Source organism: Labrus bergylta, chromosome 5 (assembly GCF_963930695.1).
Source record: "Labrus bergylta chromosome 5, fLabBer1.1, whole genome shotgun sequence".
Lineage (NCBI taxonomy): Eukaryota > Metazoa > Chordata > Actinopteri > Labriformes > Labridae > Labrus > Labrus bergylta.
This window is the reverse complement of record NC_089199.1, coordinates 9,705,928-9,733,307: the sequence shown is the minus strand read 5'-3', so window position 1 is coordinate 9,733,307 and position 27,380 is coordinate 9,705,928. Positions and strand designations below refer to the sequence as shown.

Below are 27,380 nucleotides of genomic sequence, written 5' to 3'. Positions count from 1 at the left end.
AAACTCAGAGGGCAGAAAAAACACCTAACTGTGGGAGTGTCACCCACCTGAGGGAGGGGTTACTGCCCCTTGTGATGTCATGCAGGGAGAAATCATCAAACAGCCTGTTTGAGCACACATTTTCTGAAAAGTGGAGCAGGCAAAAGACAGAGGATGGACTTATCCCTTATTTGGGGTTTTTTTAGACAGGCTAGAGACACATGTTAGCGTTAGAAAGACACAATAAAGTGTATTTTGCATATGTGACCTTTAAGTTTAATTTAAACAAAAAGACATGACTCTATACTTCTTTCCTTTATATTTATTCTTAAAAATGAGTAAGCAGACAGTTCATGTGTCCTGTGAATACCAAAATGTGTGTAGAACAGTACAGAACAGTAACACCTTTCATTATATTTCTATAACAAGATCTTTTGAGCGCCATATCCCAAGTCAAAACATAGAATGTATTCTTTTTAATACAGCAATTTTAAAAGATCTTTCATCTCAAGAAATAGACCACAGGTTCCTAAAAAGAGATGTAAAAATGTACATCAACACGATCAGTGTTAAACAGCAGGCTATATGTTTCCGATGCACAGGACTTAAAACTTGCACTAACATCAGTGAGGAGGTGATAATGATGATATAATGCATCAAAACCAGAGGGACCAATCACATGTTTAAGAGGATATCACAGCTTAGACAGGAGGGGCTTCGGCCATTAATCACTTCCTCGATATCCCTCATTACTTACTCGATCGCACACTTCCTCAGCTCATCAACCCCTTATGTCTTTATCTGCTCTCTTTGCCTCCTCCTGAAAAACTGTAAAGAGAGAAATTTGAGTTCATCCCCTCCGATGCATTCCTCTGATTGCATTTTCATCAGGAAACAAGGACAAAGGGAAGAGAAGGGAAGGGAAGGGGAGCGAGAAAGTCGGACAAAGCAAGCAAGAAAGGGAGGTAGGAAAACTTGAATTCATTCGAGTGCTGATTGACTGAGGTTGTTTTTGACTGAGATAGATCAATGAACAATGAGACCAGCTCATTGACAACAGACTGTGGTCCCCTACCCCAACACAACGACAGACAGTATCATAAAAATATGTCTTTTTTTTTTCAGTGAGGTTTACAATGTCAGGAGAAAGGTCACAGAAGCATTAATCAGTAACCAGGCTATCTCTGATGCACAGGTCTGTGACGAAATATAAACCATTCAGCTGCATCATATGAGGCCTGTGTTATTGCCCAAACCCAATGTGACAAAGAGAAGCCAAAGACAGAACAAAAAGTGAGAGGAGTGGGGGAGGACAAGCAGAGGATGAAGATGAGAAGGAAGGACAGCGAGAGAAACGAGAGAAGGGGACAAGTAGAGAGAATAAAAAGAGAGGGGAGGAGCAGACAGATTGGTTTTGAAACGCTCATTTGATCGACGTCCATCTCTTCTCTACAGGCGGAGTGAGAAATAAAAATCCTGGCGGGGGGGACACACACGTCTGTCTGTCATTCTGTGTTAGGCTCAGCATAATTACTGTGAAATGACAGAGAGCCACGACTTATAGGAGGGCAGCTAGAGGAGAGAGAGGTGTGTTTTTAGACTCGGCCCGCAAGTCACTCTGTGCTATTTTCGGACATGTGAACATATGTAGCAAAATACTGGAGATGTAAAATTGAAGATGACCAAAAATAAAGGAAATGGGTTCAGAGAGTATTTAAACTTTGCCCTACTTTCTTCCGTCAATCAATATTACTGTAACATCCCATTACATTGGTTCTATGGAAATTACCAAAGCCCTCAAAGACCCACTATATCTTAACACGATGATCAACAACCTCATGGTATAATTCAGTTACATCCAATAAGCATTTTTTTTAGCTTATGTTGCTTAGAAATAACATTGATTTCAAGTGAACAAGAATAACCTAAGGCCCCAAAACACTTTATAGCCCTCACAGCCACGACTGGGTAAGATAAAGTCCATAACTCTATGTACAACTCATGTTCAGGGTATGCCCTCCTATAGCCTACTAACATGCAATGCAGTGTTCCTCTCAACACAAGAAAACTATGTAGAATGGTCCTCAAGCTGCTACATCTTAGTCACATTTGGGTACCTAGTACCTACACGAGAGGCACAGCACTTTGCCAATGAATGTCACCGTAAGCCTTTACAACACACCACAAAGTGTCTAAAGGCCACAACACTAGTGTGAACAATACTGACAAGGTACCAAGACAACTTTTTAACCATATATTGAATGTCATCAAACTGTTTTAAAAATATTAATGGTTAGAATAGAAAGAAACAGTTGCTTTAGTCGCAATGTTAACTGAAAACAACAAATGTGTTATCAAAGTTTGTGCAAACCAGAAGCAGACTATAATCATGTGATAACTTTTCCTTTGTTTCCTTTTTTTTGTACAAAACAAAATGAACACTCCCAGTCATTTCTCCTGTTTTGTGTTGTGTTGGATTATGTAGTTGTTCGCTGTAGTTTCCGGTTGATTGACTTATTGTGAAGACGGCAGGCAGCTTGGCTGGCCAGTTGGGCGGTCAGTTAGAAATGCGTCTCCTTCTCTGAGATGGTGGATATTTTCCCATCAGCCTTGAGTTTGGCGTCATTGGCAGCATAAGGGCTTAGAGCGGCGAGTTTCCCTCTCATTTTCAGATCTGGGCTTGGAGTTGTCAGCTTCTTTATTCTCTGCAGAGAGGATTGAGAGAAAAGAGGTTATCTCTTAATCTACCAAAACAATGCCACTCCAATAAGCAGCTTTGAGCAGGTACAGCTTATGCATGAAGTCATACACTTTGAAAGGAACCAGGAGAAAGCATCAACAAAAATGAATCCAAATTCTAAAACTGAAACATATGCAGACCATTACATTATGACAAATAAAATAAACCACATTTACATGCATCATTTCTCAAACCATTGCTATGCAGAGGATACCAAGCTCTTTTTGTAATTATATCCAGATGACAATACAGTCTCCACCCTGATTTGATCATGCCTTGAATATATCTCTACCAGGATGAAAGACATTCCTTGCAGATATCTCTACAAGGGTGAAAGATCGCCACCTTCAACTCAAGCTATCAGATAGTGAGCACCTTATCATCCCGGCCAGTCCCTCTATGCAACGACAGATCGATAATCAGCTTGGACCGACCAAACTTGAACCAACAAAGTCTGCCTGGAACCTATAGGTAACATGATTGATGACCAGCTATATTTCAAGGTTCACATGGTCTTGATTGCTAGGTCATGTTGATATGCCCTGTGCAAGATCAGTAAGATCAGACCAACCCTCCAGAGCATGCGACACAGCTCCTGGTGCATGCTCTTGTTATGAGCATGCGACTCCCTATTGGCAGGGCTTCCTGCACACTCAAACCTCTACAAATGATCCAGAACACAGCAGCTCAATTGCTCTCCCTCCACTCAGATCAATCAAAGGCTACACCAATGATATCTTACATTAGAAACTGGCAATTTGCTTATTTGACCCTCCTTTGAGAAATGATGGGAGATCGTCCAACTGAGACGCAATCCCTCTTAGAAAATCAGATGTGAGAAATACAACAGCTGGATTCCTTACACTCCTTTCTCCATTACAAGGGTCTAGGTGGCACAAGTATGATGATTCCTGATCCCGATTCCAGTTCTGCTTCCACAAAAACAGCTCTCCCTCGAATAACATTTATGATCTTCTTTTACTGCCTTTATTAATCTCTTTTTCCAAATGAAACATATCAAACTGTCCGTTGCTGTTCGGAGTGAGGAAAGAACTGCTCAGTTGTAATGCAAGTGGTATGGCTGACAGTTAAATTAACCAGAAATCAAAACCTTAAACAACCACAATACAATTTTTACAACGTTTATCACACTTTATATTTGAACCATAGAAAAGGGTTCTGCTAGATTTGCTGAAGACACACAAGAAAATATTTGCTTAACTGCCCTAGAGACATTCTACTCTTCATAAATATTGTGGAAATAAGGAGAAATCAGTGAAAATAATAATGGAAAGGACACTGTATACCTCTTATATACATCTTTCAGGAAGTCTATGATCTATGTGAAACCAAGGAAGGAAAGATCGAAGCCTGGAATGAATCAGGGACATTTTTGTTCAGTTTTAAAGCTAAATGGTTCATCTGAATACTCTGATTCATTAACTACAAGTAATTACTTGTATGCTAATGCATCTATAGTTTTATGTGACGTGATAAAAATATAGCTATATTCGATAACACATGAGCATTACTGTAAGTCATTCAACTACAGACTTGTAATGGAACAGCTGTGTGACATTTTCCCTTTAGTAAAAGACCACTTGTAAAATGTGTAAGATCTTGCGTGTTTTACCTCAGAAAAGGTTCCAGGAGTCTTCCAGATCATCCAGATCATCCCCAGAGGAATACAGACCATCGAGGACATGGCCATGAACCAGCCAATACCGTAGCCCCAGTCAGGGTAGGTGTACACGTTGTTGTACTTCAGAGGCTTGTATTTAATTAGGAAGAACAGGAAAATAGCCTGCAGCAGACATAAAATGAAGCACCATTTATAGATTTTATTTACACTGTGAAAAGAAACCCCCATTTTTGAATAGAGGAATTTTAAGTGGGTGTGGTGATGTAACTCATGTTGGTGTATGTATAAACAAAAAAAGTTTTGTTTTCAGTATTTTTGCTTGCTTCAAGAAGTACTTAACCCCAAAATAGAATGTTGTAGGCGTACACGCCAAATGAAACCTCTGTAGAATAAAACTTAACTTTATCCATAGAATGATCTTTACAGGAAGAACCATAATCAAATTCAACACTTTTATCCCAACATTTAAATCTGCTCTTCATATGAATTTCAACCAATATGATGAATTCAGACAGGAATCTCCTGAAAGTTTCTGTCCTTCATTATTCAAGGCTTATTTACATTATACAGTGTTTGCATTCTGTAATGCAATAGTAATACTGCTCTTGATTTTGTGTCCACAGTGAGACTCACAGCACAGATGCCCGGGGTCAGGATCATCCAGCACCATTTGATGAAGAAGACAGGTTTGTGGCCGATCATGTCCTCAATATTAGAGTAGAATCTGTCACTACCTGAAATGCAAATATCGAGACTTAAGAGTTTCTGCATGGATCATCACAGTAATATAATGATTGATGTATTTTGACAGTATGAGGCTGTCGTCATAGAGCTGCCACTACTACGTGGACACAATTTAGTTTTACACTCCCCGAGAGACAGCCCTGATTCATGTGAAACATTCCTTACCTAATACTTCATTAGTATTTTCTATCAAGTCACGCAGACAATTGAAAGACAGAATTAAAAGCCTTTCTCTTTGTTTAGGGCAAGTTTAATAGAAAAAAGGGTGTTTTGTTTGCTGAAGAAAAATACAAAATGGCAATCATTCACACTGCTGTGATGACATAATTTCTGATTACAAATAATAGTGTGCCTTGTATTACAACAGGGGAGTCAGGAATGTATTTAAAGCCATTCTCCAGCAGAGGGCAGGGAAGAAATACGATTGCAGGAGGGATGTTGTAGCATGACACAATGTTTGTGAAACAACCTTTTCTTCTGTGCAGAGATGTCTAAAATGTGTTTTTATTCAAATGTGAATCTACTTTTATCTGTGGTGACAAGTATGACAAAGAAAGTTACATAAAATTTACATATTACATATTTAGTTACATTTTAACTGGAGACTGATATCTTACCGTACACCCAGCCGATACATATGGACTCAAATATGGCCACAAACAGCAAACACATCCCACTAGCAGCGTACGAGTCGAACAGCTGGAAGACATACATCCCTCCCTGATAGGAGGAGACAGGTGTCAGTTTCCTGTAACAGACGTTCAAGTCTCAGACTTGATTAGATCACATTGATTTTGAAGGGAATAAGGTGTGCTTGATTTGGTTGTCAGAGACTGACAGCATTATTGCTTCGATTACATTAACAGAGATTTCCTCCTGAATAGACCGCAGAACATTAACTCTGTCAGTTACGAGTACTAAGTTGTTGCCAGCAAATGTGTACTAAATAAAACATCTATACAGTATGTTGTTATATTAGTATTTTGTTATTGCATGTTATGTCTATGTTATGTCTACACACACTGTCCTTAGGTACATTCTGGCTGTGACACACATACTGCAGAAAAGCATTTTCAGCTAGCATAATCCTTTTTTTCCCATTTTTACTGTAGGCATCTCTGTTCTGTGTAATAATCGTGCACTGTAACACATTCCTGGATGATGAAGTTGTTTGCCTTTCGTGAAATGAACTAATTTGCTATACCCGATTTAAATCTGTCAGTTCATAGGACACTTCAGTTACCCTATGAGTCATGACAATTTACCAGCATTTTCAAGGGTATGGATATAATATAATAATATATTTTGTTATATTTTGTGTAAATTGTACAAGTTTAAGAAAAACGATGTTCCCATTATTTACAGTCTTTGCGCTAAGCTAAGCTAACTGACATGCCGTAGCTTTAAATACTGTACAAGCTTGGTATTAATCTTTTAATCTAATTCTCAACATCCCCTTTGTAATAAATATAATGGCAATAGGTACTATTGCTTTAAAAGACTCCATTGTTTCATGTCAAGAGTGGTGCTCACATTTTGCAGACACTCTTCCATATCCTACCTCGAATCATGACTACTTATCTTTTCATTCTGCTTCCACTAAAAGGCTCATCATAAATAAAAACCTCACATGAATCTGAGAGCAGGGTTACATCACAGCTCTGAACTCCCCATAAACAGCTCAGAATATCATCAAAATGTCTCAGAGACTGTCTTCATGCCCATTCTTTAGCCAGGTATTGAACTACACTCTCGGAGGACCTTTTGAACTGTGATTTAATCCTACTCTAGTTCATTCATGATGGCTCTTTGGCAGCAGAAAGGACTCAAGTGTTCAGAGTGCACATAGAGCTGAAAGTAAAAGCAGAGGGAGCAATTGGCAGTTCTTCTATATGGGTGACACAGATGTGAATGGGCAATGACAAACAGAGGTCAGCTGAATGGACAATGCAGAAGTCTGTGACAGAGTAAGTACTGTGCTTTAATATTGCATTAAACTCTTTCTCCTGTTTCATGGGTATTACCACTATGGAAAAGTAAAACACATTAACACTGGAGGTGAGTGGAGAGAAGTGAATATCGACACATGAGATGCTTTTAGTGGATGACAGAACTTTTTGATAGTGTCAGGTTTCTACTCCATTAAGACATTAAGACGAAGCTCTGGATGTGTAACTGAACACAGACCTTTATGATTTACAAGAAGTCTTTCAGAATGACTGGAAACAGGGGTGGACCACATAATCAAAATATGAAGTTATTTTAATGTAACTGTCTGCCTTTACTTTTATCATTCAGATTACTGGCTGCTCATCTACAAAATACCTGGCTGGATTGCATCCCAGACATGTGAACAGGAGGTAGAAATGATGGCCGTGAAGATGATGATGATAATGACAACCATGATGATATGTCTACATAGAAATAAAAGACACAGACATGATGTAAAGGTTAAGAAAAAAAATCTCATCTGAAAAGGAAAACGTAATGGGCAACCGTTTCCCCACTTCACTCCTGAGAAAGACGCATCATTGTCCTTAATCTGTACCTGTATCTGTTCAACCAACAAAATGAAGTGGGCCTGTTTTTTGGGGAATGTCACATTAAATTGGTAAAATGTTTTATTCTGTAAACTGATATTCATAGGCCCTGCAATTGTTATCATTTCAATGCATCAAATACATCTAATATTGGTATATAATCAATAGTGATACATAGTTTTACTCCCTCATACTAATAATGTGATCTCCTTCTCTCCATTTTTTCATTGACAGTAACAGGTAACTGTTAGGTAGAAAACATAGAATACATGTTTCTGGGCTTTTTCCCCAAATAATGCATTTAGATTATTTTACAGCTTTTGAGTTATGTTGGATGAACCTGTCTGTATCTATTTGATTTTTTCTTACTGTTTTTCATTAAATACCAAAGAAGGTACAAATATAAGTTGCAAAAAAGTGCTTTTTTGGACCACACATCATAGAATACATGTTTCACCTTGACCTCTATTAATAGCTGAGTCTTACCTCTGTACACATGATGAGTCCTATGAGGAAGGAGACTATGGACATGCCCAGAATCAGTAGCTCTCTGCGGTAACCTCTCCTGAAGGTCTCTGGGTACATGTCCACCACAGCAGTCACCAAACTCTCCACACACACAAACTGTAAAACAAATTAAATGAAAAATTAATTATCTTAGTGGGAATTTTTTTTCTTCTTGACTGATGGCAGAGCCTAGTTTGATTTTTAAAAAAAATTAGAATTAGAGATCGTTATTATGAGCTCACACTTTCCCAGAATTTTTCATCCATTCATCCATCCATCATCCATCCACCCACCCAGCCACCCATCCACCCAATCCATCCACCCACCGATCCATCCATCCATCCACCCATCCACCCAATCCTTCCATCCAGCCACCCACCCACCCAATCCATCCACCCAGCCACCCATCCACCCAATCCATCCACCCACTGATCTATCCATCCATCCATCCACCCAGCCACCCATCCACCCAATCCATCCACCCACCGATCTATCCATCCATCCATCCACCCAGCCACCCATCCACCCAATCCATCCACCCATCGATCTATCCATCCATCCATCCACCCAGCCACCCATCCACCCAATCCATCCACCCACCGATCCATCCATCCATCCACCCAATCCTTCCATCCAGCCACCCACCCACCCAATCCATCCACCCAGCCACCCATCCACCCAATCCATCCACCCACTGATCTATCCATCCATCCATCCACCCAGCCACCCATCCACCCAATCCATCCACCCACCGATCTATCCATCCATCCATCCACCCAGCCACCCATCCACCCAATCCATCCACCCACCGATCTATCCATCCATCCATCCACCCAATCCATCCACCCACCGATCCATCCATCCACCCATCCACCCAATCCATCCACCCACCGATCCATCCATCCACCCAATCCTTCCATCCAGCCACCCACCCACCCAATCCATCCACCCAGCCACCCATCCACCCAATCCATCCACCCACCGATCCATCCAACCACCCACCCACCCATCCATCCACCCACCCACCCAATCCATCCACCCACCGATCCATCCAACCACACGCCCACCCACCCAATCCATCCAGCTACCGATCCATCCATCCATCCATCCATCCAAATCCATCTATCCACCCATCCATCCATCCACCCACCCACCCAGCCATCCATCCATCCATCCACCTACCACTCATCTATCGATCCATGTCATTAATCAGTAGTGATAACATCATCACACACTACATGATAAATTCAAGGTCCAAAAATTTAAATAACACAATTTGGAGAAAAAAAATCCAATCAATACATAATCATACTTTTTATTCTGTAGACTGAAAAAAACAAACTTTAGTTATTGAAAGTTATTTCAGCCAAAACATTGAGTATACCTTTTTCCACCAACAGTTTGTATTCTTACCTGGCTGTCCAGACCGAGGAATATAAGCATCATGAAGAAAAGACAGGCCCAGAGTGGAGACAGAGGCATCATAGTTACAGCTTTGGGGTAAGCAATGAATGCAAGACCAGGACCTGCATCACAAAGCATTAACAGGAATTTCAGTGCCCTACCTTACAGTATAGCAATTTAGTTCAAAGTACTCATGGTGTTTTGTTATTTTTGTTATCTCTCGCTAGGAGATGACTTGCATGCTCTGCCTGAGTGCTCTGTACTTGTGACATAGATATGATGAGATAATGTAACATTTTAAAAACACATGATCTTAAACATTAAGCTCTGTCCTCCCCATGAGCAAATACAAACGTTTCAAATCTCTCACTCTGTCATATTCACTAAATCATTCATATGGACTTAAATAAATCATTATGGGGTGGTCTAAGTTAGGTGAAGTTATATAACCGGTTATGTTTAACCATTTTATCCCGATGTGAAGGAAGGGGCACAAAGATTCAGTCAGGCTTTCTCTAGACTAAAGTATATGCTGTGAGTAAAAGGTAAAACCACATTACAGGTCTGGTAGTTTTTTATTTCGATTTTGATGGAAAACACAATCATTTTTCTCTTACCAGATTCTGCCACAGCCTCGATGGGAACACCTTGCTCATAGGCCATAAAACCCAGCACAGAGAAGATAGCAAAACCTGCTACGAAGCTGGTGCCGCTGTTTAGACAGCACAGCATGATGCAGTCCCTGAGAAGCAAAATATAGAGACCTTACAGTAATGGCAACGCACACTTTATGCCTCAGTAAATCTTTTCCGTGGACAATGTGCCAATCAATCCAGTCTCATTTATTCATTTTTCTTCCTCCTTATATTCTTTGTATTTGTTGGTATGCGGTGGATTAAGTAAAACATAAGACATCATTTTACTTATTTATATGTGTTAATTATCATCGGTCTTGTAGTATCCAGACTCTACAATTACCTGTAGCAGTTGTTGTTGTAAGCATTGTAACTTCCCAGAGCAGTGAGACAGCCCAAGCAGATGGCATAGGAGAAGAAGATTTGGGTTCCAGCATCCACCCATACCTGAAAAAAATCATAAACATACAGTACGTATACAGGTTGTAGACAAATACGTATACTAACATCCAACAAAAAGGCTTTTTACCAGCAACAAGACCACCTTTAATACTCCTTGGCATAATAACTTCAACTGTACTGAGACAATTCTAAATTATATTCCCTCCCTTGATGTTTTCAATCAATTGCTTGAAGGAAGAATGTGTGACTTTCTGATCCAGTAGATGTCGCCCTTGAGCACTAGAATGAAACCAAAACAAACCTTTCCTGCACTTCCGCCATACTAAAAGCCTCCGCTCTCCTATGGCGACACACCTTCAACCTCCCTCACGTTCGCACACAGGAGTTAAGCACAAGCGACGTCCTTGGCTTGAGCTGCAATTGCCTGTGGCCTGCATTGTTGGGTTAGCAAGCTATTGTTAGCACACTTAAGTTAGCTCGGAGCTTTACATTGCATATAAATTGACATGGAATGATGTGATCTAAAACGGTTTTGTTGACATCAAAGTAAGTAGTGAGTGGGCTAGGTTACTTTTTTTTTTATCTAGTCCTTGAATAAAACATCTTTATATGCAAGGAGATGAATCTGCTGTCCTGTCAGTGTAAACCTGATGTAAACACGGCTCCAAAAACAACACAGTTGGTGGGACTTGCGCTTCTCACTCATTGCAGACAGTCATGACTCAGAGAGACATTTGCAGAGGATATTTGATTTCAATCTGGTGATTTTGAAGACTTAAGTGTATGATGATCGTTGACTTCATACTCCCTAAACTTTTCACTGTTTTAGGTTATAACGGACACTTTTCACTGTACTGGAAAGACTGATATTGAAGTTACAGACAGTAAACATAGGAACACAGAGAGAAGTTGCTATAGCATACAATAACGTTGTTTTGTAAAAAAAAAAAAAAAAAAAAAAGCTAGGAACTTTGCAGTTAGAAAGTAATCATTTTAACCACTAGCCCACAACAATGACATGTTGCCTCATCTAGTACAGTTTTTCTTTGATTAACACACAGTACACAAATACAACAACAAAAAACAACGCAAACAATGTTTCTTATGTGAACTACATCAAAATTGTCCTCATTTTGTCATCTTTTACTATAGCTTCTCGTTTAATCATCACTTCTATACTGTCGCTGACAGTCAATTCTCAGTGACACTTCTTAAGTTAATTCAATTACCTATTTACAAAAAACGGCTTAATGAATTTGAAGAGATTACTGTGATTCGTCAGTGGGTGAGCTTTTATCTGCTAATGAAACCCCCGGAATTCTTTTTCTTCCCCTCATCTACCTGATTTTCATCATCTCAGTGGCTTTGTAATGAAATTATGGCTCAACTCAACCGTTTTCTTCCCCTCCAAGAGGCACAGCATGAATCATAGATTAACATCCTAAAAGTAGATACAAAGTCTAACAGTAACCAAATATTCCCCTTTCCATTCACTAATTTATTCCTGACCACTTTTTTGGTGGAGAATATATGCAGTATACTATAGGCTTTACTTATTCTTTTTATAGGCCGAATACGTACATCTTTATTATTTGTACCTTTCTACCTCAAACCGTTGGCAGTTGAGCGTCAACATAAGTAGAAAGTTAGGGGAGTCTTTGCACTTTCAAGTGGAGACTATGGTTCCCATCCTGTCGATTAACAAAAGTAAATGCCCACGGTTGACTGACCATTACTATGGCGGACTGGAAAATTCAGTCATTGTTTAATGTGCCCCATGTTTTGTGGGTATTATTAAACACTATATTTAGTCATATAGATCATGTGAGAGATGACTTGTTGGTCTGTAATCAGCTGCTAAACTAACATGCTAATTCTACATCTGACCAGTTTTCTGTATGTACGAAACGGACGTAGCCCTGAGCTTCAGGAGAAAAGTCAGTGTTGAGGTGCTCTGAACCTACATTTTTTTTTAGTGCCTGGGGGAGACGCCAGCGTTTGCAAAAAGAAGTTTGATTGTATGAAATGAAATAGTAAATTAAGCCTTCTTCTCAGTGTCTTTACTACCTTAGTATACATTTCCTTAATGAGTTTGTGGTCTGATCTCCACTGTTATTTTAAGTCTTCTTTAGTACAGTTAATTATGGAACTAGTTGTCCCATTTTTAGAATAGTCGTCCTTAGCGCTGGGTATGTTTCGTGCTAAGCTAATTAGAAGAGAGACGTTAACCATTTGTGTCCAAACTCGTTCACTTGTGCCCAAAAATCCAAGAAAAAAAAGGGGGGAAAGAGGAAAGGCAGACCATTGGGTGTTGCAGCAGAGTGGCAATGTTCTCTTCTATTATAAAGTCTACGATCTGACCTTGCAATCTTCACAAAATGGAAATTCTTCAAGGGTTCTTAGATTTTTTTTAACTTCCTGTAGTAGTTTAATTCCCTTAAGGGTTGCAGCTTGTCCCAGTATACACTGTGCTCAAGTAAAAGATCCAGGATAGATCCCTGGTTCAATGCACGTATTGTCTTAAAAAGACGAATTGTCATATTGTTAGCAGATGTTTCATGAGCACAGTTTAATAGTAAAATTTTAAAAAATTTGGAGTAAAATGCAAGCTCTTCTTCACTTTTAAATTCAAGTTAAATGGATCCAGTCTCTGTTGTTTTATTTAAAGGCTTCATGTAAATTTACAAATGTTAAATTCTTCACCAAGACAGCAGTGAAATGTTCTTTATGAAAACAAGTTTTGTTGAGTACAGGTCCACAGAACCTGCAGGATAGCATGGAGTCCTAGCGAATTCAAACTTAATGCAGCATGGCTCTTTGAAAACTCTCTCACATCACCATTCAGCTACTAATCTCATTTCCCCACCGAGAAACAATTAACAAACGCACGGTCTTCTTTCCCTCCTGGGAGTAACCACGGTAACTTCTGTGACCTCACAAACACAGGATTGTTCCTGTGGAAGAACAGGCCTTTCTCTCCTAATGTTCATTAATGTTCCCTTTAGTTCACCCTCGGCTGATGCCCGCACAGCGCAGGGAAATCTTAAAGGCCCAGGCTCAGAGAGAATCACTTGTTGATGTTGTGCCTAATTTGGCCAGCTTGTGTTTGGTCATGTTGAGACTGTGGCTCCAGGACACATTTCTATTGTGAGTAGGCTGGATGGGATTGGTTATAAGATAGTGTTCTTAAATTGTAAATTAACCACTCTTGGTGCCCTCATGTCCAATAAATAAATCTATACATTAGATATATTTAAATGTGAAGTGTGACATTGAGACATGTCAGAAAGGAAAACAAATTATTAAAGGGTTAGATTTTACACTTTAGCTTGGAGACATATAATAAATGTTATCATGGTTATGGTAAATTAAAGATATTAACTTCTTATTGTTCTAATTGACAGGTCCCCTCCAGGAATGACTCCAGATAGGGTGGGTCATGTCTAATATGTTTTTTGATAAATAAATTAAAAAAAAGCCTCTGATAATAAAATTGCATCTACTCCTTCTATTTGATTTCAAAACTTTAACTTGTGGATGGATACTAATTGTTTAAAATGAGCTACCTCTACAAACATATCAAGGGGTCAATGATGTATTGATGTCTTTCAGATGTGGTCTCTGTCTTTGACTTAGAGGAGTACCACACAAAAGCACCCTTGAACTAGCTGTATTGCGCCTTAAGGAAAAAAAACTCATATTCTGGAAATGCGAATGAAAATAGATATTGACTTTCGAAACAATCACTTTGGAGAGATGGAAGGGGAAAGACACAAATAGAAACTCATTTTCAGTTATAACATATACAGATAACAGGGAAGGATGAGCATACAAAGTGTGAGATGTGGAGAGGAGGGCGGTGATGCACAGCTCAGTGTTGAGGGTGAGAAGGCGGGAGACAGCCGGGGAAAGAAAGGTATAGGGTAAAAGTAGAAGAGGGGAGGCATGATGAAGCTGGGGAGAGTGGCTGACACACAGCCACACACACACTCGTTACAGCCTGGTGAACAGAACAGAGCCCTGATTGTCCCTGAGGAAGCTAATTTAACATTGGTGTCAGAAGTAATGTCTTCCTCTGCCAAACAGCAGTGCTGCTTTATCACCCTCCTTCACTCTCTCTGTGCCTCTGTTTGCGTCTTTGTTGGGCCATCCATTTCTTTCGCACTCTCACACTATCTGTATTCCTGTGTTCTCTTGTCTAACTTTACCTCATTCACAGATGCTACAGTTATCCAAGTGGATAACAGCTGGGGAGCTATTAAATAAGAAAAAGCAAATCTTACACAACTTTATTGTTGTGTTATATGTAGAGGTGAATTTAAGCAAACGCTAACAGACAGAGATCCAAAGTAAATGTTCTGTCTTATACGAACAAAAATTGTGCCAAGAAACTGTATGTTCCTAACACCTTTGCCCGAGATGTTGTGTGAAATAGACGGGCTCATCTGTCTGCACATTTGCTGACTGAATATTCCTTATGATTGAATCCAAGGCCTCTCACCCAATGAAGACTGTTAAACAGGTGTTCAGACAGGAGAGAGGAGTCTGAACAAGAAGTCACATTTGAGCTTATACATTCTTGAAATCTTGTAATATTTTTTAAATTTACCAATAAAAAGTCTCCTTTTTGCAAGCATGAAAACATTATACAAATGGGAGTCAACTCATATCATCTTGAGTTAATTAAACAAGGTGCAATGTTCAATTCTTGCCTGCTATAGTTATTTTTACCTGCTTGAATTACTCCTGTTGCCATTAGATCTTCTTAGATGTGGCTGGCTAACTAGCTGGTTTATGATATAAAATGATAGAAAAAAACACGCTCTTCTGGGATGGACTAGTACCTATATTAGACAAGTATAAATTAGTCCCACCTGTGTATACGGAAGAGCGTCTGCTCGAAACTTCTGTGTGGCAATTTCATTTTGGAGTGCTGTCCTTATTGTTTTTCTTGTTCTAACTAGCTGGTTACGGAGTATTATTTCAGAGATTCGGTTGAGTTTAGTTGACTTTGTAGTGAAGCCATCTCATTAGAATCTTGTTGAAAAAGTTTAAGCTACTGTGAGGAACGTTCGGTTTGTGTCAATTTTGGATACGTCTCTGGACGAAGCAGTAATCTCTTCGTTGATGTCATAGTGTACATGTAAGTAGTATTTTTAACAAAAATATCTGCTTTCTTTTCATAGTCAAAAACATTACTTATCAGTCATTTTTATGGTGTAAAATGTAAAAAAGGAAAGGCTGTTTCTGTAGCATGCTGTTAATCTCCATAAAAAAAGGAACTATATAGAAATAACGAGTCTTCTTGTTGATGATCAAATTTGTTTGCTTTCACATAAAGTGGAATCAATATTAATTTCAGCCTGTTTCATAATCAGTAAACAACTCCTAACCAGAGCTTCAAAAAGGTACTTGAGTACTTGAAAGCCACAAAGATGATATCCTTTAAAAGCCTCAACTAAAGCTAAATGTCCAAGGCATGAAGCTTTAGCAACATTAAATAGTTAACGATATTTCCCTTGACTTTGGAAATAAATAGTCAGTTTTTGTAGGCAGAAAGCAACCGTGTGATATGCCTAGTTACAATTACAGTTTACATACCAGAACAAAAACACCCTGTATAATTCCATCAAGACAAATTTGATCTTGTTTATTTTACTTTCTGGCAGAAAAAAAGGTTAATCCTTCTCACTAAAGTCTCATCTAGACCCCTTCAACATGTAGAGAAACCCTAAGATTGACACAGTGTATTTCCATCTCTATGTTCAGATCTGTGCTCGTTTTTTTTAACTGATATGCTTCATCTTTCTCATTTCAGGTTGTCATGACACCCTGTCCACTGACATTTTTCACTGTTGCCTAGCGACCCAAGCTGTCTGCCTTTTCCAGGCAAGGTCAAGGAGTCTACTCATTGTGAGTGAGTGTATCTGTCTGCATGAGTTATATGTTAATGCACCACCTCTATTAGCCTCATATCCTGAGCACACTGTTTACCTGACCCTTGATCATCTCAAATGTCAGCTTTGCTATCACAATAATGGCTCCATATCAATTGAGCCGGACCGTCTCAGTGATGCATAAATGATTATATGAAAATGATGTACCATTTATAATTTGGAAACCAGCATATTACTACCTTAAATGGACATGCAAGGAACTGATTTGTGCAGACATAAACATTTTGTCTGTACCATTTAGAGCATGACTGGGGTTATGTGTAATAAAAAAGGAATACTTTCGAATTGCACTACAGTTACAACACCACCACCACCACCTGTCCCTCTGGCAACTACTCAGCGTGGGTGTGAGGCAGGGGTATAAATTCCTTCTCATGAGTCCAGTATCTTTGTCCCCTCCTGCTTCACTCTGGTACTTTCTGCCTGTCGTGCATAAACTGTCAGAAATAATCACAGTTTTAGCACAGGGCAATCTCATGGATTCAACCCCTCTGAATAATATCAAGTAGTTTCAAGCTGCTAAATACTGTTGTCAAAGTTGAGGAAATGAAAATAATACAGACATGGGTTTACAGCAGGAGGGGTTTCAAGGATGTATAATTGATGTGTTCTTTTAACCATGTATTATGTAATGTCCTTAATGTTAAGCACACACCCCCTTTCTTGCTGAAACACTCAGTATCACTGGACCTGTGTTTTTGAATATGCAGCTTCTGTCCAATCAAGATCAAGAATGCTTATAGCATTAACAGCGCAGGTTGTAATGACTTTGGCAAAGTTGAAAAATGTATTGCACACAGTTCTTTTTTCAAAGCTGCAATTTGTGCATGGGATGAGTCACATTTTAAACTTTAAAAAGCACTGATCAAAAGAGGAAAAAATACATTTTGTGTGTCCTCTGACATCCATGATAGTCACTCTGGTGACTTCAAAAAGGGATGACGGGAGGCCCTTCCATACATGTAAATAAAGACAACAGCAGGGGCACATTAAAAATGAAGATAAAAGGTTTTAAAAGAGCAACCAGTACTCCTCCAGGAAGGTGGCATCATCTCAGTTGCACTAGACAATAGATTATTTTCACTGTTTGTCAAATATACAGAGGGTTCAAAGCCTACCTGAGGGTCAGAGAGACGTGAAATATCCGGGTAGAGGTAGAACTTGATGCCTTCATATGCACCTGGCAGCGTCACTCCTCTGATCAGCAGGACCAACAACATGACGTAGGGAAATGTAGCTGTCACATAAACAACCTGCAGGGATGAAACATGCACAATTTGGAATACTAATTAATGCCCAGAGTAAAGAAACACACACTTTCAGTTACTGTTTAAACTTGATACATCTTGATAATGCAAATAAATTAAAGTCCAAGTGAAGCTTTGCAGAAACATTAAACCCACATCAGATTAATGCTGGCCTTTAAGCCAAAGGACAACTTCCCCATCCGCACCTTTTTTTTTTTAAATATACAAATAATGCTTTACAGCTACAGGAAAGAGTTTGGATGAAAAGGGGGAAAAAAGGGGGGAAAGTTTTTCATTTTTGCTCCTTTGCAAATCAATGTCAAGAATAGAACAATATGCACTTTTAAGTTCCCTTAGGTCCTTAACAGCTTTAACATCGAGCAGGTCTCTATGAACATGGAATTAAACATTTTATACCTAAATATAACTGAATATTTACTTTTGCTCTATAGTCATCTTAAGTCAGACTAAAACGTAGTAATGGCTGAAAGTAAGCCAATAAGCCAATAACACAATAATATCAATCAACTTCTATTTATAGAGTGCCAAGTAACAATAGTTATCTTATGACACTTTACATATAAAGTAAATGGACTTCAGCTTGTGTAGCGCTTTCCTAGTTTTCTGACTACTGAAAGCGCCTTTTTCAATGCAGGTCACACCTAACCATTCACACCACATTCTCACTCTGATGGCAGAGACTGCTATGTAAAGTGTCCATCTGTAGTAACTAATCCATTCGTACACATTTTTTTGCTGCCGACGAAGCACCAGGAGCACCTTGGGGGCTAAGTGTCCTGCCCAAGGACACATCGGACATGTGGCTGCAGGGGCTGGGGATCGAAACCCCCGTACATCTGGTTGAGAGACAATCGACTCTACCAATTAGTCCCAGCCGCCCAATGAGCATAAACCAGGTCTATATCAGGCTTGGATCAGGGTAACAATGTCTATACATAAAATATGTTTATGTTTTACAATTTGTGTAAGGTATCTATGAAATAAATGAAAAATCATTGGAACCTCTGCAAATATACATACATCTTTCAACTGATTTCAGGCCAGTGTGTATCAGACCACCTCATCGCATCTATCATATGGCTTTTATCATCAGTCATAAAGCATAGCCTACAGCACTGCATTTACTTCATTTGGCCTTTTGTAAAATGCAAAAATGTCAACCTGTTTATTTGTAATCTGGAAGAATATAAGGATAGGATCATGAACAAACACTCTTTACACATCTGGTAGACCATCATGCATGAAAAACTTCAGTACATTAAACATGACACATACCTTCAGTACAGTAGCTAGCACTCGCTAACTATCAAACGAACACTCCCCTTTTTATTGAACTATTCAGGTTGTGCAGAACTGTGCTCTACATCTCAAGACTCTAAGAAACCCCTTGAACAAAGACCCTGGCCTCTTGGAAGGCAGAGGCAGGCAACATACATCCCCTGGCTTGCTGGCATCCAGTCAAAGTCCAATTGAGGACAGAACAGGACAGAACAGAGCCAGGCCAGGAGACTGAATAGAAAAGAGGGCTCCTCTGGCCCCGTCTCTTGAACAGGAGAAGCCCAGAGGAGTGATGCTGGCAGTGTGGGAAAATGTGCTTCTCTTTGAAGCACCAACAGGAGTGCATGAGTACACACACACACACACACACACACACACACACACACACACACACACAACTTCATTCACAACATTGAAATGGTGTGCACATACTACTAGACAGAGATAAAGTGGACCATTCATTCACACCAACTTGAGCACACAATTATAAATGCATACGCACTTTAATTACTTGTACATCCCAGGTCACATTACTGTACAACAGCAAGCAGCAGTTTCATGAATGGAAACCACGTTTCAGGTTTTAAAAAGTCCGGTTCTCTGTTTCTGGATGGACAAGTGGGACTGATTTGAAATGCCAGTTCAAGTTGGATGTACTTTCAACCAATCTCATGTTATAACTTTAATCAAAACTTCAAAGAAGAACAAAATCCAAAACAAGGTAGTATTATAATGATATGGATCTATGTGACTTAATGAGACTGTCCACTCTAAGCTCTGGTAATCCTAGGGGTGGCCTACAACAAAAGTGTGGGAAAAGTCGTGTCCTGCCCAGAAGATCCCTTCTTTAATTTGTCAAATGAAACGATCACACATCCTAAACCTTCTCTCCCTCTTTCTCTCCATCTCTCTGGAGATGAAAAGCACAATATTCAATCTCTCCATGAACTTTTGATGCTCCACATGCTCCTTCCAGCTCACCACGGGCAAACATTTAAGCCACCACAAATTCACTGGTCAAACTTGCCCCTGCCTCATCGTAAATCTAACAGGAGGGCTTAAATGTGAGAATGGCGGGCAAACACGACCAACAAAAGCAAACAGCTTAGCAGAGTCGGAACTGAATGGTCGGGAGAAGAAAGCGCCTCTCTCTCTCTCAAAACAAGTGAGCTGTGGTTAATAGCAGGAGAGAGAGAGACAGCAGAGGCGGAGGCTGAGGATACACTCTGCATGCTCCTCATGAACGCTCTCCTTTCCTCCAGTGAATACAGGAATCAATCTTGGACCGGCTGCTAAAGCCAGTCCATGAAGAAGCCTTCTCCCCTCTTACTTCACAGCCACACAAAGGACACTTCAGGAAGATATAGGCATTACCGCCTAGTCTTTTTCCCCATCATGTAGAATCCCAAACCATTATTTTTTTTCCTTCCACACTCTATTTTTTCTCTTTACTCTGGGTCTTACCTCTCTTTTTCACCTCATCCCTAATTCTCTTCATTCTGGCTCATTGAACTAGACAATACTTTTTCAAGAGGCACTAAGCCACCACATCAAGGTGCAGAGTCCTCACGGTCCTTGACGAGGTTGTGAGAAAAGCCTTTAGGATGACATTAAAATGGAAAGGGTGATAGAAGGAAAGGTAGAAGTGGGTGTGTCAGACAACACTTCTGTCCTCCATTTGCAGCGAGGAATGCATGTGGCGTTGTAAGGAGTTGTTTCGAGGTCAAGAATGGAAAGGGTCTTATCTATTAGCTATTAAGAAGAGCATGCAAAAGTATAGCTGCATACACACGTTTCCACATTATAAGTTAGACGATGGTATACCAGTATTACATCAACAAATTGTGTGTTCATGCTGTGATAACATCATGCATTTCTGACATTTTTTTAATCACTCTTTGCATTGGAACCAAAAACAACATAAACCATACACACTGGCATAAGCCCACACACATACAAATACATTTGCATGATTCTTTCTCACCTTGCCAGTTGACTTGGGTCCCTTCCAGATGCAGAAGTAGCAGATGAACCAGGCCAGAGCCAAACACATGGCCAGCTCCCAGCGCATTCCTCCCATGTGCTCAATACCATCTGATATCTTCAGTACTCTACGTCTGATTTGGGCACAGAGAACAAATATGATCACTGATTTGAGTGAGCGCATGCTCTGCTTTGACTTGAGTAGAAGCGGCTGATGACAGTAAAAAGTAAAGTAAGGTTGAACTGAAAAAACAAGGCCTTTGCAAACACACAGAGATTATTTCCCAGGCATTTTTTGAATCTTTTACTCAGAGTGCAAGATATGATAACTAAGTTACAACACAGAGTAATGAAAATTAAATATTTGCTTGACATTGCTCAATATGAATAGTAATGTCAAATGTTGCTGGTTAACTACACTCCTGACGAATCCCTCATAGCACTTTTACTCTTTAACAACACAGTCATGTGAGTCGCACAATTTTTATAAAACATACGCTTTTTTAAATGAGAACAAAGATATGCTATATTTGAGAGTGGTTCAATAACACTTTGTCAACTTTTTGAGAGTTCTCCACCGCAGAGCACTACCAAGGACTCACAGGTATCTTGTTGGTCTCCCAGGGTCACTTAGATCTCACAGTATAATCCTTACTAAACCTTAAGGAGACTAACCAGCACTACAAAATAACCTCACCCAACCTTTTAAGATTCCCTATTGGCCTTCTACTCTTTCCTACCATCTATGATGGCTGAACCCTGCTCTGATGCTGACCACAACAATGGTAGATTATGATGCAACTACATGGTTATAAGAAGGACATTTGAAAGTATAAATAAGCACTTGTGTGGAGTAGTGCAGGCTTTCACAATGTGAGGATAGCATTTGGTTTCAGTAGTCCAACCTAAGATTTCACTTCCCATGCGTCTGCTGATAACAGGAATGTTAAAGAGAGGCAGTCTCGAAACCATGATAGCTCATCTCTTCTGCTTGCCCCATGAGTGGACTTCTTCCTTTAGTTGATGAAGCTACAGTATGGAGGAACATTTAATCCTCCTTCTTAACTCTACTGACCCAAAGTGGTCAAGATGTCATGGATTATTTCAGAGTGGAACACGTTAAGCACACTTTAAACGATGCATCCCCAGTGAGATCCACAAATACATCAGCAGGCAGCTTTGTATCTATGATTGATTGTTGTATAATCATACGGGAGATCGCATGCTGCTATGCATCCTGTAACACTTCAAGCTTCTATTGAGTATTGAAGATGTAATGGTGAGACAACTGCACAGTGGTGGACAACATCACCATGCAACATTGGCTCCTCTGTTACAGACATGAACCAGTTCAAGTTGATCATGCAGAATGTTCCGCCCCTTCAAGCCCTCTTTTTAAATTGTGACAAAAGAGTTTATGCCCACATGATCTTCAGGGGCAGACCTGACAAGTCAACCACAACTCCTTGAGCCAAAACAAGGCTTCGTCCAAAAGAACAGACAGTGAAAATGGAGGTTCTCCTGGTATTATAACAACAATACACCCTTAGATGACAACATGTGAGCACAAGAAGCATTGATAATCATTTTACTCCATCTCACCTACTGGCTGTTGATCAACTGTGTCAAACCAATTTTAGCTCTGTGGTCCTAAGATGAGAACTTGCTAGCAACATCACCTGCTTGACCAACTGAGTTCTCACACCAGGGTGACCACCCTGCTTGTTCTGAAGGAATTAAGTTGCTTAGTGGGTAGAGGTCAGTCACATTTACAGCAGAGTATCACAATGAAAGAGAGGATGGGTGAGACATTCTTTATGACTCAAAACCTATGAAATATCATCTTAGAACCTTAGGAAACAATTTTGGGTTGCGTCTGTCTGAGAAAGACAAGAAAAAAAAAGAAAATCGGAGGCTGTGACTTTTTATTTACCTTTGCTGGTCATTATTTCCAGTTTGACTACCAACTAGTTTTGATTAATTCAATATTCGTGAAACTGTACTGCTCAGCCCTTTAAATAATTTGATAAAGGAGACAAATACAGATTGTTTTTGAAATGGCGTCATTCTGCAAAGCGTTATGAGGCCAATAGAATCGTAAAGTGCTTGTAAAGTGTTATAAGAGTACGAGCCTATTGCACTTCGGAAACTAAAATGTTATATTCTTTGGAACATGTGGAATGGCGTAGGTGCACGATACAAGGCATGCAGTTAGCGATTATGACATCATAGCTTGTCGGCATTGGTGAATCAACAGTTTGCTTCCTGTTTGTTGAAGCACAGCCAGTCAAAAACATTGACAGAGAATGAGAAGCAAGACTCTGAGGCACAGAGCTACATGTTGCTGCCAAATCTTTGCCACCGAGTTCACCCCCAGAGCTCCTGACCAGCCATTGATCATCGTGACATGTTCCTGGTGGCTGGCCACATGCAAGGTCCAACACAGCCCCCCATCCCTCCCTGGTCAGTCCGAAGGGCAAGATGTGAACACTAATGTGTGTAAATAGACGTGTGTCTGTTCCCAAATGTATTAAATTAGCTTTTTCTTTATGGATGTGTTGCACTGCATAGTTTAGTTTTACTTACATGCATACTGTTTCAGCTACTTTCTAAGATAAGCATTTAAATCTAGAAATGTTTAAGGGTTCAGTTTGGTTCAAACTATAGCTCAGTGAAAAAAGTCAGGTATCTTATACCTGGTCACATGAATCCTTTTCCTTCATGCAGTAGCATGCCATAATTTATATTTTTTTCATTTGTATGTGTTTTTTTGTTCTTAAAATGACTAATTTTATGATTTGCTTTAGTTAGTTCATATACAGTACCGTTTTTATTGAATTCAAAGAGCAGAATGCATTTTTTGTGTACTGATTTGATTAATTCAAGTTTTTAAAAGAATTGAGATGGAATGACAGCATATGATGATGATTTGAAACATAAAGAATAATACAGACAACAAATTACAGCTTTTTTTAAACTTCCTGATATGATGTTTGTTTATGCTACATCCGTGCAAAACATGACATTGTGTCTTGGCATTGATTAAACAAAGCCTAGTTGGGTAGTTATATTTGCCAGCAGCATGGTGTTCAGCTATTTGGCCATTTCCTTTGGGCATGTCTTCACCCAGTGTGAGGTTTATTTTGCACGCTTAACTTTTTCTTTCATTGCTCTCACAAAAATCATGTCTCTTAATTTGTATTTAATCTCAAAACATGGATACCAATTTTATTTAACTCTTAGCCTGCCACAAGTAGCTTAAAAAGACAGAGATTTGACCCTGCAGTGTAAACATAGCGACTGGCAGCAAGACAGGAAGCGTGGTCAGCATTACACACTGGCAAGGCCTGAGTGTGGCAGCGGCTCTAGCTGGGAGACAGCTGGCCTACCAGGGCCTGTTGACACACAAATATGAAAAGGCCTGACTAATTATCGGGGATAAGGCTAGGGGGGTTCATTTAAACAGTCTGGAGCTGTCAGAAGCTCAGATTTTCAATATTACTGTAAATGATTACATCAAAGGAGGACTTAAGATGCTGAAGACGCCTGAACTGACAAAACATTGCAGTGTGTTGTGATCGTACAGATGAAGACATCATTAATACTTCATGCCCAGAGAGATGAAAGCCACCATCTTTTTATGATCTCCAATGGTTTTTTTACACACAAACTGAGCATGTGAGGTTTCACATTAGGACTAATGAATATGACAGAACATGAAGATGATGTGAGAGGAAAAGTAGAAGTGAAATATTTACTCACTCCCAGAACTCTATGACTGGAGAGGTTGCATTGGGGTTCGTGATGTTGGTGGCATTTTCTCCATAGTAGTCAACACAGTTCTCTGCATAAACAAAATCAGATATTGTTAAGAGTATATTGGCATTATTTCTGCAGCTTTTGGAACTAATTATTTTTCTTCTTTTCTTAAGAAACATACAATTTCATTCACATGATCTGTTCTGCTTGCAAGAAGAACGTCCACTCTTATCCACCAATCCCTCCTTCTACATTACCTGTGTTCCAGTAGTGCCCACAGCCAGCCCACGGCAGCTCTGTAGTGAAACAGTTGAAGAGGTAGAAGATGGCCCAGGCAAGGATCACTACATAGTACACGTTAAGATGAGCTTCAATCACCTGTGTTGCATAGCCAATACCTAGAAAGATAAAAAAGTTATGGATCAAGACAATGAAAACTCTGCAAGTGATGTGCTATATTTACATATGACTTCAGACTAGTGGATGTAAACAGGGACACTACAGTAGTTTTAAAAAATTGAATTTGTAGAACAACAAATGACTCAAGCTAATCATTGAAAACACATTTATAACACTGTTTACTGTGAATGAGCCTGCTCAAAGTTCTAGTTTGTAGTTGTAGAGTTCTTACTTTCATTTCTTTATCAACAACAAAGAATCTGAGCGAATCCTGCTAAATTATATAAAGCGAGTGTTTTTCTTACCCTCAAACAGCGGGCACACTTTCCTCCAACAGGTAATACCTCCCTCACTCGTGAACTGACCCAGGGCAGTCTCCAGGAAAAAGACAGGGATACCGCAGCATATGAAGAAGATGACATATGGGACGAAGAATGCACCTTAACGCACAGAAAAGAAAATACAACATAATCTATCAACACTTCCAAAAGAACTTTGGCAGAATAAATACTTAACATAACTTTACCAAAAAGAAAAAAAAAACACCTCTTAATGTCTTAACTGGTGAGAGCTGTTCCAAGGTACTCACTACCACACTTCACACACACTGGAAGATGACCTTTTTAGACTAAGTGGAGGATACATGCTGGGCTCCCTGATGGTGTCTAATGATGGGACTAATCTCTTTAATTGATATAATATATGTGCATTATGGATGATGACTCTTTCTTTGAAGATAAAATATCTAGTAAACCTTTGTTCTGAATTTGTCTTTAAATTTTTTAAATGAAATTTTGAAAGTTTCAAACAAGATAAAATATTTGTTTATTTCTTGTTTCTCTTATGTCATCCACTTTTCCAACACAAACCCTTTGCGGATTCTTTTTTAATTAAGTGTGGAAGACCCTGTTCACCGATAAGAGAAACTTCCTCACCTCCTCCATTCTTGTAGCAGAGGTAAGGAAACCTCCAGACGTTGCCCAGGCCGATGATCTCTCCAGCCACAGACAAGACAAACTCGATCTTGTTGTTCCAATGGCCCCTCTCATTGTATTCCCTTACCAGAATGGAACTGGACCCGTCCGGGTCTTTACCATCCTCTGGTTTACCGTTTATAACCGGCCCGCTCTTCTCAGCTGTCATGACTCTCCAGCAGCCCGCTGTGAGAGAGGGGGAAAAAACAGAAGATTTTAAAAAGGTGACCTCATAACCAAAACTTGAAATGGATCAGTAATTTTTTTTCCCAAGAATTTGCATCTTTCTGGAGACATCTGAATGTGAGTGGGACTGTCCCATTCATGCAAAACCACGCCCATTGAAAAGTCAGTATCTTTGTATGTGAACATCCAAATTAAGTGAAAGAAATCCAATTAATTTCCACTCAGTAATTGTTAGACTGCATGACCATCAGGGACAAACTAAATAAAAGGGCACACAGTGGACTTGTAAATAGTTAACCCTGATTAATTACTAATTAAATTGAGGACTTGCATAATTAAGTGCAAAAGAAGACATTGTGCATAAATGTTGTCCAAATAAATGAGGAGGTGTGTGAGTGGGCAGATATAAAAACAAGCTTCCTACAACATGCAACTAAAGCTTTAACTTCGGAATAAACTGTCTCACTCAATGTAATATAACTACAAGATTGTCGAGCATTAAAAAAAACAGATGAACAACTTGGGGAATATAGTTACAGCGTACTTTACTTTACAACGAACCAACCCAACCCCTCATCATCTTTGTGAGCTGCGTAATACCAACTCAGAATGTTATGTCGATTGAAAACCAAACGAAAAGAGTGAAATACAGAAAGTGAAATCAAAATACATGAAAAATGTTGTTCCTGTACTCACCAGTCTACAATGGAACAGTGGCAAAACTCCTTTTTTTTGGCTCCTCCAATGATGCGCACCAACAATTGACTTTTCAAAACACAGGATGGTTTATCCTGAGCAGGGGGGTGAAGAAAAACGGAGAGAGGGGGGCAAAAGAGAAACGATTTGAATTCGCGTTGAGTGAATTTGTTTAGTCGAGTCCCTCGTCTATGTTAATGAAGATCCCAGGCGTCTCAGAGTGACGGTAGAAGTTGCACTAGGCGATGGATAACCTGCGACTGCGCTCCCACTCACCAAGCGGTCCA

General features: G+C 39.6%; 1 protein-coding gene across 1 annotated transcript; it reads right to left on the bottom strand.

Annotated features, from left to right (window-relative positions):
• Positions 1-286: 286 nt before the first annotated feature.
• On the bottom strand, positions 287-27,380 carry slc6a11b (solute carrier family 6 member 11b). Its single transcript, XM_020628964.3, has 15 exons — positions 27,094-27,380; positions 26,173-26,397; positions 25,543-25,677; positions 25,096-25,236; positions 24,842-24,923; positions 21,081-21,213; positions 17,669-17,803; positions 10,535-10,638; positions 10,174-10,298; positions 9,566-9,678; positions 8,132-8,269; positions 5,723-5,825; positions 4,995-5,095; positions 4,353-4,523; positions 287-2,684 (listed from the first exon to the last, which is right to left on the bottom strand). The coding sequence occupies exons 2-15, from the start codon at positions 26,378-26,380 to the stop codon at positions 2,541-2,543; spliced, it is 1,833 nt and encodes a 610-aa protein (XP_020484620.1). The 5' UTR covers positions 26,381-26,397; positions 27,094-27,380; the 3' UTR covers positions 287-2,540.